Source organism: Halichoeres trimaculatus, unplaced genomic scaffold (assembly GCF_033239565.1).
Source record: "Halichoeres trimaculatus isolate MK-OKI-2021-1 unplaced genomic scaffold, fHalTri1.1 fHalTri1_scaffold_4, whole genome shotgun sequence".
Taxonomy (NCBI): domain Eukaryota; kingdom Metazoa; phylum Chordata; class Actinopteri; order Labriformes; family Labridae; genus Halichoeres; species Halichoeres trimaculatus.
Window position 1 is genome coordinate 677,104 of NW_027437182.1, and position 21,830 is coordinate 698,933.

The 21,830-nt window shown below is 41.1% G+C and overlaps 1 protein-coding gene across 3 annotated transcripts in view; it reads right to left on the minus strand.

Moving 5' to 3' along the window:
* The window catches only part of mast2 (microtubule associated serine/threonine kinase 2), a 195,062-nt gene that overhangs the window by 130,216 nt on the left and 43,016 nt on the right, over nucleotides 1-21,830 (minus strand). For all 3 annotated transcript variants that reach the window (XM_074669032.1, XM_074669031.1, XM_074669030.1), the window contains exons 2-3: nucleotides 18,304-18,454; nucleotides 15,471-15,667 (exon numbers count right to left, since the gene is read on the minus strand). In XM_074669032.1, the coding sequence (XP_074525133.1) occupies nucleotides 15,471-15,667; nucleotides 18,304-18,454 (348 nt within the window). The remainder of the gene's footprint in view (nucleotides 1-15,470; nucleotides 15,668-18,303; nucleotides 18,455-21,830) is intronic.

Here is a 21,830-nt window from a genome sequence, read left to right on the forward strand (position 1 = left end):
TGTCCTGAAACTTTGCAGACAAACGCTCCTAGAGACGTCGTCGATCTGCAGAGTCCAACAGGTCAAATTATCAAACACCTTCATCTCTGAGGAACTGATGACTGCGTTTCAGTCTTTTTCACTGAATGATCGAACAATGTGGAAGGAAAACACACAGAGTGGACTAAATCGTCCAGCAGTGGTTGCTGTGTGGTTCATGTTTATGGTTGTGTTGATGTTTTTAATCATGGCCTGATTTTTGATGATTTTTAACAGCTCTTGCAGCCATTTCCACACCACTGCTGTGTGCCGTAGCAGAGAGACTGGAGCAGAGAGACTGGAGCAGAGAGACTGGACCAGAGAGACTGGACCAGAGAGACTGGAGCTGCTGTTTTAATCCCGGGTTCTCAAAACCTAAACAGAAGAGGCTGAAATTAAACCTCGTTATGCCGCCTAATTATTCCAGAGGAAGGCGTCGCCTGGAGCCTTGTTTCCCTCCGAGCGTCCCTAACGTGCTCTGATCACATGCACTCTTCATTTTTCATGCTCCGTCTCTAATGTCTGCAGATAGACATGCTGCATCTCTGCAGGAGGCAGGAGCTGCGTGTGTGTGTGAACATGTGTGTGTGAACATGTGTGTGAACATGTGTGTGTGTATTGGCAGGTAATTAACTGGATACAGTCAAAAACTCCAGAGGAAGCAAACGGAGCAGTTCAGGCTCATCCTGGAGACTTTTCCTGGGGTGATCGTTGTTGGCAGGCAGGAGGTGATTAGGCAGAAACAGACGGACAGAAACAGGCAGGTTAGTGTCTGGATAAAAACACTCAGGTTCATCCAGAGCTCCATGTTTCCCATGCACGGCTTCGAGGCTAAAGGCCGCCGCTGCAGAGAAGGCGGGAAACGTGTGAGGAGGACACACAGGTGTACGGAGAGGAGCGTTAATGCACGGGCAGAATGATCCGGTAAAGAGGTCTAATGAGGGTGTCCTGGCAGATATTCAGAGCAGGCTGCAGATAATGACAGGGTCAGATGACCGGTGACTCAGGGACCCCGCACCGCTGAATACACGCCTCTGACTTTCACCCAATTAGAGCCCGTCACCGTGGGAGGATGCTGTGAAGGCTGCATGACAAACAGAGAGCAGACTCCATTCGGCTCAACGGGAGCACGTTATGAAATCAGTCCCTAAATACGCCGGCTGAGCTGCACAAAGAGCTTTTATCAAGCCGGACCAGCCGCTGGCTTTCATTATTTATCAGCCTGTTTAAAACTTGCAATTAGGAACTGCATTAGAGCAGGGACATGGGATTTCATAGAAACCCAAAGTTTAAGAGTTACAGCACGGACAGAGGTGAAAAGAGGAAAGTCATTGGCAGGGAACAGCTCTTTGACTAATCTGCTTGAATCAAAATGAAGTTTTTAGTCTTTATTCTGTCCCTCTAGTGACCCTGTAGTATCTTATAAAACTCTCTGTTTCTCTCTGGTGTTTAGTTAAAGTCTCCTCACCTCCTCCAGTCTCTGCTCTGGCTCCTGTCTCTTTAAGAACTGATGTTAAAGTCCTGGTTCCTGTTCTTAAAGCTCTACACAGCCTTTATGCTGCAGCTCCATCAATGAGGTTCTAGAATGTTCATCATCAAGCACAGAGAGCTTTCTGTCTTTGTGATGTCACTACATTCTGGAACCAGGGTCTTCAACCTGTGGCTCTGGAGCCTCATGTGGCCGTTGGACTCCTGCAGTGGCTCCTTGTAGCTTTAAAAAAATATTCAAATAGAGAATTTTGATTTTGATTTTTGATATTATCATAAATGTTATCAAATTCAAGCAATCTTTCAAAATGTTGATACTTTTGCAAATCTATAAAATTTCTTTTTGTCTTCCAATTTTATTGAAATTTCAAAATGTTTTTGTTTTTTGCAAATTAATGAAATTTCTTTTTTTAAATGTTTTGAAATTGTAATTTTTCAAATATTTTCAAATTTTTAACATTTCATATATTTTGGAAATTTTCTTGAAACTTTTGGTACTTCGAAAACTTTTGCATTTTTTGCAAATTTTTAACTTTTTTAAGTTAGAATCCTTATACAATTTTGGCTTATTTATTATTAACAAAAAAAGTAAGAAATCAAATGCACAAATCCATAATTTCAAATACCTTTTTGTCTAGATTTTGTGGCTGCATTATGATTTTAATCCAGGTGAGCTGAGGCAAATTTATGAAATTTGGCAAATTTTTTGAAATTTCAAAATTGTGTATTTTCTTGCAAATTTTTTAAATTTGTGTTTTTTTTTTTTCAAATTTTTTGAAATTATAATTTTCTGATATTTTCAAATTTTTGACATTTCAAATATTTGGGGAATTTCCTGGAAATTTTTTCAACTTAAGAATTTTTTGTATTTTTTGCAAAAGTTTGAATTTTTATAAAATATTTTGCTAATTTATTAAATACAAAAAAGTAAGACATCAAATGTCGTTTTCATGAATTCGAAAAACTTATTTGTGTAGATTTTGTGGCTCCGTTATGATTTTAATCCAGGTGAGCTGAGGCAAATTTATGAAATTTCAATTAAAAAAAAAAATTCAAAATTTCTGAATTAAAAGAGATCTAAACTACGATAGAAGAAGAAAAGTAACAGCTGTCTTTAAAGTAAAAGTGCAGAGTCGAGGTGTGAAGAAATGTCAAACACTGAAATATGAAAATATTAAATCTAAAGTTGATTTTTCGCTCTCAGAAAGTCTGCAGCTGGTCTAAAAACAATCTGTCTCCTCCCGTCAGGAGAAATGATCCAGATACTTGAGCAGGCCTCTCAGAAGATAAAGACGGACATGAAGCAGATTAAATCTGTGTGTTTTTTCTGTGTTTATCAGTTAATTTCCTCTCCTCCCTCTGACTGAGCTGACAGCAGGTACACGAGTCTGTCCACTTCACCTCCACACTCTAATTTTATCCTCCTCCTCCTCCTCCTCCTCCTCCTCCTCCTGCTCCTCCTCACCCCCTGTGTGAGTTTGGTTATTACTGTCTCTGGTTTCATTTATTCATTCTGTCCGTCACAGCGCTCTCCATCCCTCCATCCCTCCTCCTCCTGCAGAGTATTTTCCATCTCGTCTCGGGATGCTCGGCTGGAGTTGCCGGAGCTGGAGTTGTCGGTGTTGTCGGAGCTCTCGTCTGCGGAGGTGTGAGGTGTGAGATGTGAAGTGGGAGCTGTAACCCTCCGGGCTTCCTCTCTGCCCTTCATCTCTCAGAGAGGAGACAAACAAAACACAACACGGCTCACATTTAGAGGAGGCAGCAGAGCCGCCGCGGCGTCACGGCTGAGGAAACCGCTCTGAGTTCAGACACAGATGGAGTTTGGATGTTTGTGAAGGCAGAGATAAACACAGAGATAAACACAGCGAGGAGTGGAGGAGACGTCAGGTGAATGTCAGCGTCATACACCTGATGATTTCCTAAAAATAGCATCAACGCTCCTGTCAGTCAGTTAACAAACACTTCCCTTTCTGATGGGTCTGACCCAGTTTCCTGTGCTAAAGTGGGTGAAGCAGGGAGATGACGCAGTCAGTGAGAAATGAAGGAAAACAGTGAGAGCTGCAGCTCTGAGTCATTAAAGAGCTCAGTGTTTGCAAACATAAACTGCAGACGACAAGATGCAACAGCGTGCAACTTCCTGAAGGTCTGTGTGTTCCTGAGCTGATAGTTTATCTCTGCACGGCTGGAGCAGCCTGTTGGAGTCTTTCACTGACGGAGAAAATACTGATTTTAATTCTGTGTGGATGGATTCATTTCACTGACAACTTTATTTAAAAGCTTGGTTTATGGCAAGATATTAGCAAACAACAAATGTGTTTAATGAAATGACAAATGCATGTTACTGAATTTGAGTATTCTTTAAAAAATGATTTATATTCTCTCAAATGATTATTTATTTTTGAATTAAAAAAATTGTTTGACATGTTTGCAAATTTTTGAAATTCATTGTTTTAATTGTTGCAAATTTTAAAAAAATTATTCATTTATTGTTGCATTTTTTTAATTGTTGCAAAATAAAAGTAATTTCATTTTTTTAATTGTTGCAAATTTTTGAAATTTATTTGTTTTAATTGTTGCAAATTTTTGTTTTTTTTTAATTGTTGCAAATTTTTGAAATGTATCTTTTAAATTGTTCAAATTTTTTTGAAATTTCTTTTTTTTATTGTTGCAAATTTTGGATTTTTTGTAATTGTTGCAAATTTTTACAAATATTTTTTTTATATTGTTGCAAAGTTTTGAAATACTATTTTTTAAATTGTTGCAATTTTTTAATTTAATAAATAAATTTGACAATTTTCTTGAAATAATACATTATTTCAAATTTTCATAAACATGAAATGCCTTTTATTTTTTGGAAATTTACTTAATTAAAATTTTTCTAAAAATTGCAAATTTTAAAAAATATTTTTTTTATATTTTTGTAAACTTTTGCAATTTTAAAAAATGTTAAGCCATTTTTTAAATTTTAATTTTCCCTTTTTTTAAATTTATTTAAACAACTTGTTGTTTTGATGATTAATCACTTGATTTTACTATGTTTAGAATTTTGTGCACTTTATTTTCTTTTTTGTGAAAATAAAGTAGATTTTGTGGCTCCTGAACCACTTTAATCCAGGTGAGCTGAGGCTAAATGGCTCCCATGACGGTAAAAGGGGCAGACCTTTGTGTGGCATAAACACAGTGAGAGGTCACAGGGGTCACCTGGGACCAGCATTCTCTGTTTAATGGACTAGTCCTGGTTCCTGGTCTTCATGGTTTGTCACTGGTCTCTGTCGTTGGCGGTCCATGTTGCCTGTGCTGATCTTTCAGGGCGTGTTTGATGAGAAATCTTCCCTGACTGGTCCGTTTCTCTCAGCCGTACAAACCTCTCCCTGCTGCTGGAACGTTCTGGAGTATTTTCAAGGACAGCCACCGTCTGCAGTGAAGTCGCTCCTCTCTAAAAGCTCCTCTCTGCTGCGGACACCAAGTTCAGACAAGGACACTGCAGCTGTCGTGTGGAGCCCAGATAAACTGACTCATCTCTCACCTGGACCTCAGGTACTGTTCTGCCACCAGCTCAATCAGGTCTGGACTTTCTCCCTGAAAGACGTCAAAGCTCTCACTGCGAGCTGAAGACTCTGCTCGTTGACTCACAGAGGATAAAGACACGGGAGCAGAGAGGAAAGATGGATCGCTTCAGTCTGAGTGTTTGCTGCGTGGTTTCAGAAACAACCAGATGAAACAGAAAATAAGGGATGACTCATCCATACGGAGAAAGATAAACTCATTTTACACACCACTGCATCTGAGCGTGAAGGATGCTCTGCAGTGTTTACACACTCTGAAACATTTCCAAACATTTCTTTTCTTTAGGGAGAGAAAGACTAAAAAACGATCCTTTCCACTCTGACCTGTACGACCTATGAAGACTGACTTTCCCACATACTTCATGCGTGTGAACAATTGCTTAAAGAGTGTAGCTAAAGTTAGCAGAGCTAGCATCTCTCAGTCTTTACAGGTTAACGTCTCCTCATACCTGTCAGTTTAACGGGACACAGCCCACTGACAACTTGATCTCCAACACACTAACAGACCAAATCTGTGACTGTTTACATCCAGGTAGTAGAGCTTTAGAGTGTTATAGAAGCAGGTCAGCTAACAACAAGGTTCAATATTCTCTGCTCACTTTTCTTTAGGTGTCTTTAAATTCTGAATTTTATATCAACGTACATCTACGGTGGCCTGTGGGTGTTAGACAATTGACAAATACAGCCACAACACAACAGAAATACAGCCACAACAGAAGCTAACAGAGGTTAGTTATCCCAACAGACGCAGAAAAGGTGTGAAAGTAGGTCTAATTATCTGGTTTAACTTTATCCATGGTTAGCTTCTTGGGTTAGCTTCTTCCTTAGATTAGCTTTTTTCTTGTGAAATAAAAGGTGACAGCCCTACGAAGCTAATCATACGTGCTATGAAGGATATCCTTCCTTTATTTACCAGAAAAATACATTACCTTATACTTAGCTTTATGAATCAATAGTGTTAGCATCAGAGCTACATTTATTATAGCTGAAGTTAAAAGAGACTCATTTTCATAACTTTTCTGTGTCTGTTAGGATACTGTCCTTTCACAACCTGAAACCTTTGACTCTGTTAAAAAAACTGTTAGGAAAGAGAGTTTGTGAAGAAGTGGTTCACAGTCTGGTTCTCTAAAAACTGGTTTGTGTCACTAAAGCCAGGAGGTAGATCGTCCCACGCCTTGAACGCATCAGAAAAAACGACCAGAAGAAACTCAGAGTGTTTCAGGCTCATACGCTGGAGGAGGACAGAGGGAAGTTACAGGGACCAACAGGAAAGAGTTTGAACTGTGTGATAGGAGGAGTGTTCTGGTTTCTATTTATAGTCTGAGAAGTTTCGACCAATCAGGAGCGAGCATGCAGGACAGTCAGTTTGCATAGCAACAGCAGGAGTTCTAGAACTCTGACATCACAGACGGATTCCTGCCTCTGACATCAGGAGACAAAGGTTCTCACAGGAAAGAGGGAACATTTCAAAAACTCAGACCTGGTCCCCCTCTGTACACCTCAGTCCAGCGGACTTCTTTAAAGCTTCACTCCTGAAGCTTCTGTGGGACTTCCTGTCTACAGTGAAACTGAGACCCAGAGTCCTGAGGATGTTATTAACTAAGAAATGACAGCCTTTCCAGAGGGGTGTATGTAACTTCACGTATTATCTGAAGAAAGTTGCTTCTCGAGTTGCTGATTGGACAGGAAGCAACGCAGCACACGCCACAGGAAGTCTGAGCTAGCATGAGCTAATCGCTCATCGCTAACCGCCGGAGACACCAGGAAAAGGACGAGTCCCAGAGGCATGTGACGCCGTCTGGTTATCTAAGAGACCTGCTTCACCGTTTCCATGATGCACACTCATTCTGTGTGTGTGTGTGTGTGTGTGTGTGTGTGTGTGTGTGTGTGTGTGTGTGTGTGTGTGTGTGTGTGTGTGTGTGTGTCTAAATATAGGACAGGTGTGTGTGTGACCTGCTGGTTCTCTGCAGGTGAGGTCAGAAACACACAGCAGCACCATTTCCTCCTCCAGCTATGAATCATGGTTGTGACAAGGACAGCTGACAAGGTGTGTGTGTGTGTGTGTGTGTGTGTGTGTGTGTGTGTGTGTGTGTGTGTGGGTAAGTCAGGTGAAAGTGAAAAGAAGCAGGACAGACATCGTGTAGATATGAAAGGAGGAGATAAGCTGAGCGCGCACACACACACACACACACACACACACACACACACACGGCGCTCTCCTCTGAGAGTCCAACCTTCAGCATGACTCATCAGCGTCTCTGCCCTCGCTGCACTTCCTCTCGTCTGAGCTTTTACCAGGAAAAACCTTCACTCACACAGAAACAGGAGTGTGTGTGTGTGTGTGTGTGTGTGTGTGTGTGTGTGTGTGTGTGTGTGTGTGTGTGTATGTGTGTGTGTGTGTGTGTGTCTCCTCTGGACCCATTCCTCTAACAAACACCACTAAAGTCCTGATGTCTGAATCAGGAGGTGTGTCTGCGTCATGTCAGCCCGTCCCGTGGCGTCTCAGCCTGATATCAAAGTCTGACGGCGGTGGGAGCAGCGGTCTCCTCCGTGGTCTCTGTCAGTCACGCAGAGGGGAGCAGAGGGGAGCAGGGGGGAGCAGAGGGGAGCAGGGGGGATCAGAGGGGAGCAGGGAGGAGCAGAGGGGAGCAGGGAGGAGCAGAGGGGAGCAGAGGGGAGCAGGGGGGAGCAGGGAGGAGCAGAGGGGAGCAGAGGGAAGCAGAGGGGAGCAGGGGGGAGCAGGGAGGAGCAGGGAGGAGTGCAGGAATTATTCAACATGTTCTCATGTATATTTAAGCGGCTGCTGCGTCAGCCTGTTCCCTCCACAGCTACAGCTCAACACGACGGACGGCGAGGACGGTGAGGTCACCGAGGCCACCACTGAGCGTCTGAACACAGCTCAACACACACTTTACTGAGCTCTGTACCTGCAGTGACAGGTGTCTCACAGAGGACGGGGTCACGCCTCCTCAAAGAGCGAAACCAAAATTTAACTCTAACAGACAGGTCACAGGTCAGCTGTGGTTTCATGGCTCCTAGTTTAACCATGTTGAGGTCTCTGAGCCAATCAGGAAACACCTCCTGCAGTTAAAGAGGGAGGACTCTGCTTTTTTCAGTCTTTATTTTGTCCCTCTGTTGTCCCCGTAGCATCTTTACATAATTTGCGTTTCATGAAAATCTCTATTTTTCCTCCCTCTAGTGTTTTTTAAACCATTATTTCAGCCTCTGTCTGATCCCTTTGTTTTAGCTGCTGTCTCTTTAAGGTGAACCCCCTTCACTCTGATTGGCCAGCCAAAGGGAGGCCTACTAGGGGGCAGAGCTATGGGCAGACATTTGTGTTTGAGGCGCTGTCCCTCAAATTAGTCATGAACCAGTTAAGAGATCATTTTGTGATGACATCATCATTTCAGCAGGTCTCGACATCTCCTGATGACCTCACAACAATCTCATGACAATCTTGTGAGAATATCGTGACGATTCGGTGACAATCTTTGGAAGATTTTGAGAAGATCTCAAATTGAGCTTGTGATAATCTCTTGAAGATCTCATGATGATTTCACAACAATCTTGTGACAATTGTGAAGATCTTGAGATCTCTTGATAATCATCACAATCTTGCGAGACTCTCACAACAATATCGAGACAATCTCGTGAGAATCTTGTGATGATCTCTTGAAGATCTTGTGACGATCTTGAGATGATCTTGTGTTGATGTCACAACAATCTCGTGAGAATCTTGTAGTGATCTTGTGACACCCTTGTGATGATCTTGGGATGATATTGTCTATTATCTTGTGAAGATTTTGTGTAGATCTTGTGAAAATCTTGAGAAGATCTCATTAAGAGCTTGTGATAATCTCTTGGAGATCTCATGATGATCTTGTAGAGATCTTGTGATGACCTCACAACAATCTCATTACAATCTTGTGAGAATATCGTGACGATTCGGTGACAATCGTGTGACGATCTTATGAAGATTTTGAGAAGATCTCTTAATGGGCTCGTGATAATCTGTTGGAGATCTCATGATGATCTCACAACAATCTTAAGACAATCTTGTGAGAACCTCATGACGAACTCGTGACAGTTTTGTGATGATCTCACGACAATCTCGTGAGAATCTTGTAGAGATCTTGTGACAATTGTGAAGATCTTAAGAAGATCTCTTGGTAATCATTACAATCATGTGAGTATCTTGTGATGATCTCAAGATGAAATTGTCTATTATCTCGTAAAGATTTGGTGTAGATCTTGTAAAGATATCAAGAAGATGTCATAACAAGCTTGTGGTAATCTCTTGGAGATCTCATGATGATCTTGTTGAAATCTTGTGATGATCTCACAAAAAATTTAAGACAATCTCATGAGAATCTCATGATGATCTCAAGATGATATTGTCTATAATCTCGAGAAGATTTGGTGTAGAGCTTGTGATGATCCCTTGAAGATCTCGTGATGATCTTGAGATGATCACGTGATGGTCTTTTAGAGATCTCGTGAAGATCTTGAGATGATCATGTGATGGTCTTTTAGAGATCTCGTGAAGATCTTGAGATGATCATGTGATGGTCTTTTAGAGATCTTGTGAAGATCTTGAGATGATCATGTGATGATCTTTTAGAGATCTCGTGAAGATCTTGTGTAAAGAAGAGATAAGGTGATGATCAGTCAGAGAAACGTAAAGGTATCCGTCCTCTCACGCTCGTTGGTTCAGCTTTGAGCCTCTCTTCCTCTCAGTCTCAGCTCACAGAGAGAGCAGTACCTCCTGTGTTTACCGTCTGACAGAGACAGACAAACAAGGTGAGAGCTGTTTTTACTCCCTGACTCAGCCTGTGATCTCCTCCTGACTCCCCTCAGCGTCTCCTCCTGCAGTCTCTCCACCGTTAGTGATGATGAGCCCAAACCCACTTCAACCGACCACAACAACAACAACAACAACAACACGGCAGCTTTCATCCTCCGCCCCGCGCTCCCCTCCCAGCAGCGCCTTTCATTCCTGCTCCCTCCAAAACAAATGCTAATGCTATGCTAATCTGATTGTGTGTTATTGTGAGTTTCAGCCCTCGCCGTGAATGAGAGCCCGGCTTTCAGAGAGACTCGAACAAAAAGGACGGTTTTATTTCTTCACAGGGCGCTGCGTGGGTGTCCGTATGAATCAGAGGAGGAACATGAAAACACACACCACCTGAGAACACACACACACACACACACACAACAAACAGGAGTGTGTTAGAGGGAGCAGGCAGACCCTCGTCCATTAGTCAAGAGGTAAACACCATCTGGACACACACACACACACACTCCATTAATTTCACTTAATAACACACACACAGGGTCACATTAAAGACACAGGTGCTAACACACACACACACACACACACACACACACACACACACACACACACACACACACACACACACACACACACACACACACACACACACACACACACACACACACACACACACACACACACACACACACAGTGACCCTGAGGGAGGAAGTTTCTGTCCATTAGCGTCCTGGGTGGCGCTTTGTTATCCAGGACACAGAGGGGATAAATACCCAAAGCCTCCTCCTGGGGGCGCTTTAAGAGCTTTATTAGTGATGTCATGTCTGCCTGTTAATGCGTCAGCTGCTACAGGTTTTAATCTGACCACACTAAACACAACACCTGATATGTCCTGTGTCCCCTGTCTCTTTAAGGCCTGGACCACAGGAACATGGGTATATTCCTAACGCACATGTTTCTGTCCAGCTGGTCCTCTCAACCTCACCAACACGGTGATTTCACCCACAGAAACACAGATTTTTTCAAAGGGATAGAAAAGTGAGGAAATAAAAAATATCTGGTTGAGTGGATCCGTGTAGCGGTGTTAAACAGAGCTGATGAGTTGACATGACGCCTACCAACAAGTCACTATAGCAACAGGTGCCAACAACAATAACGATGGCCGACATTTACCGTGTTATTTCTGTTCTTTACACTTTTTACCCTCATCACAACTCTACAGATGAATGTAATGTTTTTGTTTTTGTTTTTTTTTCCATCTCCTTACTCTGTTGCCTGCTTCTTCCTGTTTTTGACAGCACATGACCAAAACATTCTTCTTCTATGGTTTTCAGATTTTGCTAACCTGGCATTGCAGGCTTCAGAGTAGGGACGGGTACCTTTCACATTTGGTACCGATTCCCAGCACCTGGCAATGGATATCGATACTCATCAGTACCAATTTTTAGTACTTTTGTCCTTTTCTGTGGTAGAATATATTAATTTGTATAATAATAAAATGTAAATTCTTTTCAATGAATCATTGTTTTTTTCATATATATTACAAAGGGGTGCTGGGTAGCTAGCAGCTCCTAGGTTCATCCCATTTCTGCGTTTCCCCATGTTTGTTTGCTTATATATCTTGAAAGGGATGTAACTGAAATGAAATTTCCCCTCGGGGATCAATAAAGTGTTCTGATTCTGATTCTGATTCTGATATTTATTCTTCAATATATAACCTCGTAATGCTGAGTTCGTGTCCGGCATGGAAAATCACCTACTTTTTCACTCCTTTACAGTCGCAAGGATGCGTTTAGGTACCTAAAAATGGTACCTTTTGATTTTACGTGAATCAATACCCGGTACTTTTGACAGAATTCAGTCGGTACCTATAAAAGTACCTAATTCGGTACCCATCACTACTTCAGAGGCCATCGTTTTCAGTTTGGCCTCTTCGTATGGACAGAGATATTTCTGTGGTGTGGACAGAGATTTTTTTTTTTACACAAGGACAAAGATATCCGCTCAAAAAAAATATCCACAAACCTGTGGTTCATGCCTAAAAACTGATGTTAAAGTCCTGGTTCTTGTTCTTAAAGCTCTACACGGCCTTTATGCTGCAGCTCCATCAATGAGGTTCTAGAATGTTCATCATCAAGCACAGAGAGCTTTCTGTCTTTGTGATGTCACTACATTCTGCCCTGATGATGTCACTACATTCTAGAACTCTCTGATCTCTCTGAGTGATTTTAAAGCAAACTACAGACCCTTAGCTTTTAACCAGGAGAAATCATTAATCAGATCTCAGGCATCGTAGTAAATCGTAATATTAGTCATTCTGTTCTAAGTCAGTTGTAATGTATAAAAACCTTAACCATTAACTGTATAAATCGATATGTAGCAATAAGTAGTAAACACGTGATGTAGACTTAATCTGTTTATTCAGTTCATCTTTTCAAAACGATTGCCTGTTCTTGGGTGCATGACCTGCTGCCATGTTCTGCACTGTTCCTCAGTTAGCTTCTGAGTCAGAGGGTTCTACCCCACCAGAATCAGAGTCCTCAGAGTCCTCAGAGTCCTCAGAGTTCTCAGAGTCAGACAATTTATGCTTTCTCTTCCCCCCATCCATGAACTCTGGTCTTCTACTACGGCCACGAATGGTGTCTGTGTGCCGTAATCCTGTGGCAGTAGAGGGGTCATAGTCGTCTATCTCGTTTGAATTCAGTTGGATCATGAGGAGGTCTGACGTCACAAGCACTCGGCCCTTTGATTCCCTCCGTCTCCGTGCGGGATTCACATAGAATCACGCGAGAGGTACGTCTGTTAACGGCAGGGACTCGGCTCTCCGGAGCGCTTGAACCATATTTACCGAGCAGCGAACGGCAGAGATATTAATGAATATAAATCGCTATGTAGAAATCACACAGGGGCGCGTGATCTGACCTCAGAGGTGTGACACTTTTTGGAAGGTCTAAAATCCTACTCGCCATGTGGAAAGTCAGCTCAAAATCCTTGTCGCCAAACAGAAAAAGTGCTCAGCAATGGCGAGTGTTATTTTCTAACGCTGCATACGAGTATTAAGAGGTTTAAGAAGCACTCACCCCCTCCTTTAAAAAGTCTGATCATCCAGGATTAACACTTTATGTGACAGAGGGATACGACTAATCAACCAAAACCAGGGTGGAAAGTGATTTGTACCGTAACAGCTCAGCTCCAGAAGAAACAAAAAAATGGAAACTGAGACTGAATCCTTTCCTCTGAGACCCTCGTCACTCTGTTTCCTAAAGACTGAAAAAATCAAAGACATAACTTTAAAAACCAGCCTCCTCCTCTGTCAGTGTTTGAATCAGTCTGACACAAAGGGAGAGAAGAGGCCAAAGACCAGGGAAGTCTGATAAACACCAGGAGAGGGGCGCAGGTGCTGCTCCTGAATCCTGATGGGAGTCAATCAGAGCCGCAGACGAGCTGTGAGCCAAACGCTGACAGCCGTGACTCTGAGGAACCACACGCTCTGACATATGACCAGCATGAACCCGTGTTTACTGAGGCCAGAGAGATCAAACCAGCACACAGAGGCAGCTGCTGATGCTCCTCACATTACACTCTGACGCCACCTGCTGGTCACTGCAAACAGAAGCTTCCTTATTCTTTCAGTTTGTACACCCTCAGTTCCTTTCCTTGTGTCCTCTCCTTTAGGATTACACAAAGTCAACTATCAGGGGAGAGGACTGAGGAGAGAGGAGGGGAATCATTAGGATTAAAATCAGTCTTCTGTTTTTCTTATGGTTTATTTCACACTGAGCATGCTCTGAAACCATCTGTTTTCACTTTAACATCATGTGTTAGAATAAAACATGATACAGGAGAGGGTTAGTGATCCTCAGGGGTAAAATAATCCTCCTTTAAACTGATTTCTCTCATTTAGATTTCCATCTGAAACAGGAAAGTGTTGGATTTCATCTCTTAAAGTCCGGTCACGCTCTTCAATGATGCAACAAATGTGCAAAGGACTGAAGTCTTCATTAAATATTCATCAGATTAACTCGATGAGTCTTGAACTAACAGGACCACTGCTGGGCCTGAGTGAATACATGAATAACAAGGTGTAAATTCAAGGAATTCATGGTTGAAAGCAAACTGAATATTTATAAGACGTAAAATCACTTTTCAAAAGTGAATTTTTCATATTTTTTGAGGGTAAAAAGACTCGAACATTTAGTGTAGGAAGACATAGAAAAAGACATCAAAGGATATTTTATCAGATGCTGCCAACATCCTACTCTCCACTCAACTCTGCTTGCTCAAAAAGAATGTTTTAATCGTCAGCACTGCTATTTATGTATTTATTTATGTATTTATGTATAAATGTTTTAATGTATTTATGTTTTAATGTATTTATTTATTTATTTTAAATTATTTTTGTTTGAAATTTCTGATATTCGCTCATATTATTACTTCAACAGTTGTTGCCATTGTTGTTCAAGAATATTTTTTGGTTTTGTTTTGTTTTGTTTTGTTTTTTCCTTCTTTTTTAATTAATGAATTTTTTAATTGCTTTATTATTACTTTGATATTATTATTATTATTATTATTATTATTATTATTATTATTATTATTATTATTATTATTATTATTATTACTTTTTATTTTTTCAGTTTTCTGTGCTATTCATCATAACTATTATAATTATTATAATTATTATTATTAATTGTTTAAGTATCCATTTTTATATATTTTTTGTTATTTTTATTATTATTATTTTTTTATATATATTAATTATTATTTTTTATTATTATTATCTTTCATATATTGGTTTTGATGTTTTTTTTCATATCCAGAGTTACTGCTGATATTATTAAAATAATTAAAGCAAGATTGCACTAAAACAAAAATGTAAAAAAAAAAGGTTTTACATCTTTTTTTCTGTATAGAAAAAAAAAATAATAATAATAATAATAATTATGTCCTAATAGACTTAAATGCGCCACAATCAGCTTTTTCAGTCTTTACTACCACCTCAGGCATAATATTTATCTATAGTGTCTCGAAGTGAGACTTCATTTCTTGACTTTTAGGTGAACGAGGCCCAAAATAAATCTTAAAAGAAATTTCACTTGAATAAAGACATAAACATTTCAGTTTCTGTGATGGAAGAAAAGAAGAAAGACAGAAACCTGCGTGTTCTGTTACTATTGTAATCCCCTCTGCAGCCAGCAGGGGTCAGAGCAGCACAGCATTTAGAGAGCAACCTGCTGCAGTCACAATCAGACACACACACACACACACACACACACACACACACACACACAGACTGCATCAAATACACACATTCACACACTGTCATTCCTGTTCTGTTTCTTCCTCAGAGCACAGTGTGTTTCTGTGTGAGTGTGTGTGTGTGTGTGTGTGTGTGTGTGTGTGTGTGTGTGTGTGTGTGTGTGTGTGTGTGTGTGTGTGTGTGTGTGTGTGTGTAAAACACTGAGTCATGCTCAGTCTGCCCCCTGCAGTCAGCTGGCAGAGTTTCAGTCCAGCAGTCAGGACCCAGACTGACCGGGTCTAAGACCAGTTCAGAGACCGGACTAACACATCGAGTCCATGAGCAAAAACCAAAGAATTGAACTACTGACCAGTCCAGTGAGTGAGGGTGCAGACTGGCCCAGGGTTTGGCTCCTCATGCGGACCAGGTTGTTCCCTTCTCCTGGTCCGGCTCCTGCAGAGACTCCTCCTGTGGCCCCGGGCCCTCCAAGTCCTCCAGGGGGCCCCTGCCAGGCGAGCTGACTGACCCCGGCGTGCAGACTGCTGGAGAGGGGCAGCAGCTGTTTCCCTGAGGGGGGGCAATAAAAGAAGAAGGATGGGGATGAGGGGCGGGAAGAGACCGAACTGGGTCCTCTTAAAACCCCAAACCTGGAAACCTTTGTGTTCATTCTGGATCACAGAGGTCCCGAGCACGGGGAGCACGGGGAGCACGGGGAGCACGGGGAGCACGCTGAGCGGCTCCTCCTGGTGGGATTATTATCATCATCACGTGACTGTTTGGAGTGTGGGGTAATCTGAGGTGGACTTTTCACTTTTCAGATTACGGACATGGCAGATTGGAGGAGGATTAAGAGCAGAGAGATCACGAGTTTCACCACGACCTCAGGTAACCTCCCCACACGGAGCTGACAGAGGGACCCGGGTGGGTTTTATGGATCTGGGACACGTTTGGACACATGTTCAGGTTTCTTAGGACATCTGGTTTTACAGGAGGATCCCTTCAGACAGGGTCCTTGTTTTTAGGGAACGATCCACGTAGACGCCAAAAACCAGACACTACAGCGCTCTGAGCTTCATCAGATCAAGCATCATAAGACTTTTTGTTCTGCCATCAACAGAAGGATCTGACACGGCTTCATTTTTCTATTTAAGACACTTTTCTAACGCGGGCTGAGATCTGATCTGGATTTGATTTATTGAATTTGAGTGAGCGCTAAGCCAGCTTTTCAAAATAAAAGACCTCCACTCCTTCCTGTACTGGTCTCACAGAATACGTCAGCATATTTGAGTATTTACAGAAGTTAAAGTAACTTATTCATGAGGTAGAGGTACAGCAGCAACTCCAAACCTTCAGTTTTAAAATATAAAACCTGTGTTACAAACTGCAGTTCCTCCAGTGGCCACTAGGGCAGTGGTTCTCACACTTTATCCAGTGATGTTGAACAAACTCAGATAAATTTTGGTGGGAAAGAAAGACGTTGGGATGGGCGGGTACCGGGCTGATTGTGCTCTTTAGTTTATTTTTTAAAAAGTAACTAAAACTTGTCAGTTTTATTTTACATTTTTGCTAATTCATTAAATACAAATGGTAAACTTAGAGAGAGCTGTTTGTGTTGATAAGATTTTTGTCAATCCAGATGCCCTTATTGATTCTGCTCATCGATCTGATTCTTTATTGATTCCCTTATCAGTTGCTGTTGTGAATTTTCTTGGTACAAAAAGTATCTTTACAGGTTTTCTGTGTCAACAACATTTAACTGAGTTTATACTGTAAGTGAATAAAATGCAACTGGTCCCTGAGTCTGGATATTTCTGGGCATAATTAAACAGAAACAGGTCAAAATTTCACACAATGTGACGTTGATGTTCTGTGTTTTAATATATTAATAATTGAAGTAGGCCATCTAGTGTCTCAAAGTGGTTATAGCAATGGCTTAAGTTGTTTGGAACCTTTCTGTAGTTATGAAGTCAGCCATTAGCCTTTCATTAGCCTGTTAGCTTTTGACATTTGAAATTCTCAGTATTTTTTACAAAGAGTTGATGTGATATGTTTCTGTGATTCTGAAGCTGAAGTTATACTGATGTATGCTAACTGCTAGCATATCAATGAACTTTCCCATATATGTTAGCATCAAGCTTGTGCTGTGTTGTTATTTTGGTGAATAAGGTGATTTATACCATGTTGAATGTACTGAATATGAATCTCCTGAGAGAGAGTGATGAACATTTCTTTATGAAGTCAGTTCTTCAGGAAAACTTCAAGCTGGAAATCCTGAATCAGGGTTTTCTAGGGAAACGTTTATTAGCTTATTCTTATCGAGTCTCAACAGGAACCGGTTTTTGATTCCCGTCCCTAGGGAGCACTGGTGTGGGTCTGAAAAAAAGTGGTATCGAACATCCATACTGAACACAGCACGGTACTGTCAGTGTCTGATTCATGACATATTGCTCATTGACAGTAACACTGTTGTTTAGCCTGGAAATTATGACCAGACAGACACAAAAGAGTGAAACAACTAAAAAATAAAAATCAAAAACTAAAGACGTGTTAACTAGGAAAGATTTCTGCTTAAAGAAATAGCTGTCTGCTTAAAGCGCCCCCTGCTGGTATCAAAGTAAAGGGCGGTTCTCTAATCAAAATTTTACCTTAACAACAGATAAAGGAGCATTTCTTCACAATAAAAGACACAAACTTCATTTCAATTAACAGATTTGCTAAAAACATAAAAACACAGCTGGCATCATGCTACTGTTAGCTAATTTCTCCTCACAGATAAATCTGAATAACCTGTTGGATAAAACATTCAGTTTATGAAATTAAACTTTAATTGATTAAAACATGTTAACAGCCTGGTTCAAAAACGAGTTTACCTAGCCACACACACTGTGTTTCATTATTTTTAAAGATATCAAACCTATGAATTTTGCCCACATAAGGGCATAGCTGATTTGATTGGCAGGTGGGCACCCTGTAGCTGTTAGCAAGGAGGCTAAAGACCCGCCTCTTTACCTCATCATCACTCAAACAAAGTTAGGTCGAGTCAGCTTTTTGATCCTGCAGACAATGTATTTCAAAACTCTGTATTAGAAACAGATGGGTGATGTCATCGAGACTACGTCCATACATCACAGAGTGTGTAAGGAACAGCAGAGTGAAATCAGTGTGTTTGTGAGTGTGTTAGCTTTAAGGAGCTCCTCCTGTACCTGTCATGGCCAGGCTGCTGCGGCGGGCCCAGCTCTCGTCCTGGCTCAGCTGTCGGTGCAGTTTGGATTTGGTGGCAGCGGTTGCCGCCGGCGACAGGTCGGGGTTACTCAGCTTCCTGAAGAGGAGAGGAGGCGGAGCGGCAAACTCCTTCTGCGAAGACGAAGAGGAGAGAGAAAGATGAGTCACTTCACTTCAAATCCAGGAGTTCAGAAATAATCCCTGAGCGCCGTCTGACAGGTCGCTCCGCTTCATGACTCAGGCCCCACCAATCTGACGGCCAAGGTCGAGTTTCCAGCGCTTGATCGAGAGAACAATAACTGCTAAGGGTTTGCTTTATGAGAAATAAGATCATCTCTTTTTTTACAAACAGGAAAACACCTGAATTTCACAATAAGACACAAAATGTTCAATTTCACACGACCACGCTACGGTTTGAGAAACCTCCAAGTTTCAACATTTTCTTTTCTTATTTTGATTAATCTGTCTGTTTTATTTGTTGTTTTGTCCATAAAATGTCATAAAACATCAGAAACATCTGGATCAGTGTTTCCAGAGGTCTGAGACGAGGTCTGATTAACGGCTTGTTTTGTCTTTAACATGGAAAAATGTGGTTTTCTGTCACGGAGAGCGAAAGACAGCAGGAAAGACATCTGAGCGAACGTCTTCAAGGCTCATGAGCGAATGATTAGTCGTCCTCTGCTTCACGAGAAGAAAACAAACAAACATCTGGAGATAATTCCTCTTTATGAATGTTCAATCCTTCAATTTTCACAAACACATTGGTTGAATGTTTTACTCTGAAGCCCTTCAAAGTAAAAGTCTGAGAACACGGCGTCTGAGCGAGCGGGCGGGGAGCCAGAGGAGACATAAAACACACCATTAACAGCTGCTCACACACACACACACACACACACACACACACACACACACACACACACACACACACACACACACACTGCACGTTTGGACAGGACACACACAAACACACACCTGTTTATCTCAGAGGGAAACAGGAGCAGTGAGGAGGCGCTGAGCGAGGGACGAGCAGCGTGTGTGTGTGTGTGTGTGTGTGTGTGTAAACAGCTGATTTTTCAGTCAGTCTGAGGCTGCAGGGAGGAAAAGCTCCTCTGGACTTTCCCTGATATCCCTGAAAGACGCTGAGGGGAAGGACAGGAGTCTGAGAAGGATCCAGACTCTGGCCTCACCCGGCTCGTCTCCTCTGTTCTGCAGATGGACCCAGCCCCTATGAGGAGACTTTTCCAGAAACATCTGGACAGCCCACGCTCACACACACACACACACACACACACACACACACACACACACACACACACACACACACACACACACACACACACACAGCTCCAGCTCTAACCTGTTGTCCCTCTCTGACTGACACAAACAGCCGTTACCTCGAGCTGCAGTGAATCAGGACGTTAGCCTTCATCATTATCACACATCTCATTAGCATGTGGAGCTAACGGGCTAACGGTGTCACTTTACATTATGTCAGAGCAGCTGTTGGTATACAATCACAGACACACGCTGAGTGAGTCACAGCACAGCTCCACGCTTCACTCAGAGACGAGTGGGAGGAAGTGACACGGAGGAAATGTACTCTGACACGGAGCGAGCTCTACGCCTCCAAATGTAAACATTCCTGATAAAACAGGCGGGAAAACATTTGTACGCATCATAAGGAACGGAACACCTGCAGAATGTAGTGACATCACAAAGACAGAAAGCTCTCTGTGCTTGATGATGAACATTCTAGAACCTCATTGATGGAGCTGCAGCATAAAGGCCGTGTAGAGCCTTAACCCCAGTCTCCACCAACCTGATCCTGTTTGTGTTTCCCCAGCCAACCCAGGCCTCAGCCACGTCATTTTGCAAGGAAAAAAAAATTTAAAATTGCAAAAATCTCTAAAAAAGTAATACGTAAAAACTAAACAATAATTTCTTACATTTTGAAATTATATTTGTTTTTGATAACAAATATTGATTAAATAGCCTTCCTCACGTCAGAAATGTGACGTTAATCTCTACTGAATGGGATCATCTGAAACAGGGGTCTGCAACCTTAACCTTCATAGGAGCCATTTCACCTCTGCTCACCTGGATTAAAGTCATTCAGGAGCCACAAAATCTACTTTATCTTCACCACAAAAAGAACACTGTGTATACAATTCTATACAAAATTAAAATCCAGTGATTTGTACATGTGATGTCTTGACTTTTTTATTTTTTTTATATCTGCAAAAAATTTGAAAATACTTGCAAAAAATGGTGACATTTTAAAGATTTGCAAAAAATTAGAAAAATGAAAGTAAAAAGTTTGCAAATTTGCAATTTTTTTCAAAACATTAACATTTTGATGTTAAATTTGTTTTCAAAATAGACTGATAAATTTGCAAAAATTGCAACATTTTTTAAATAGTTCTTGTCCATATATGGTAAAAATTAAGTAAACAATTATCCAAGTAAAAAGTTATTTGAATTTATGTAATTGTATTTGTCATGTCTACGTTGATTATTTCAAATAAAACAGCATAAAAAAAATCATGAAAAGAAAAATTTGAAATGTCAAAACATTTTACGATAAAAGAATACAAATATTTCAAATTTCTTTCTCTTTAGAGCAACTGCAAACACTTTTGGAATTTTAAAAAATTTCCAAAGATGTCAAAGAAATTGTAATTTAAATAAACTTGCAAAAATTTCTGAACAATTTGTAATCAAAATAGAAAAAAATGCAAATAAAAAAAAAAGAAAAACTAAAAACTGTAAAAATTTGTGAAATTTAAAGAAAATCAAAATTTAAAAATTTGCAGAAATAAAAAAAATATTCTATCTTTTTAACACAATTTGAAAGAACACTTTAATTTGATAGCATGTATTGAAAATACTTAATTTGATCAACTCATCGTTTTTGTTGTTTGCTAATGTCTCTCCACATATCAATTATGTATATTAATCCGTCACGTTGTCAGTGAAATGAATCCATCCACACAGAATTAAAATCAGTATTTGCTACAATGCTATAATGCTACATGTTGCCACTCTATAATAAATAGTTATGGTACATCCTCAGCTTTAACTCAAACATTTTATTTGATTATCTCTGAAACCAGCTTGTGTCTGAATCCAAAAAGCTTTTTTTGTAACGGCTCTACCGTCACAGATCGACCCTCGCCAGCTAAAGGTTAGTTTGGAGTGAGACAACACAGCCTGAAAGTGCAGCACAGTCTCCAGCTGCAGCTCTTCATCCAGCCAGCAGGGGGCAGACAGGTGATGATCTGCAGAGGGAGTGTGAGATTACACAGATCTGCTGATGAGAGCTTCTTCTACTGGCTGAAGCTGAAATCTGCCATCACTGGAGACAGCTTCGAGGTCAGTGTGTGTGTGTGTGTGTGTGTGTGTGTGTGTGTGTGTGTGTGTGTGTGTGTGTGTGTGTGTGTGTGTGTGTGTGTGTGTGTGTGTGTGTGTGTGTGTGTGTGTGTGAGTCTTTGATACACCACTGCTGTCA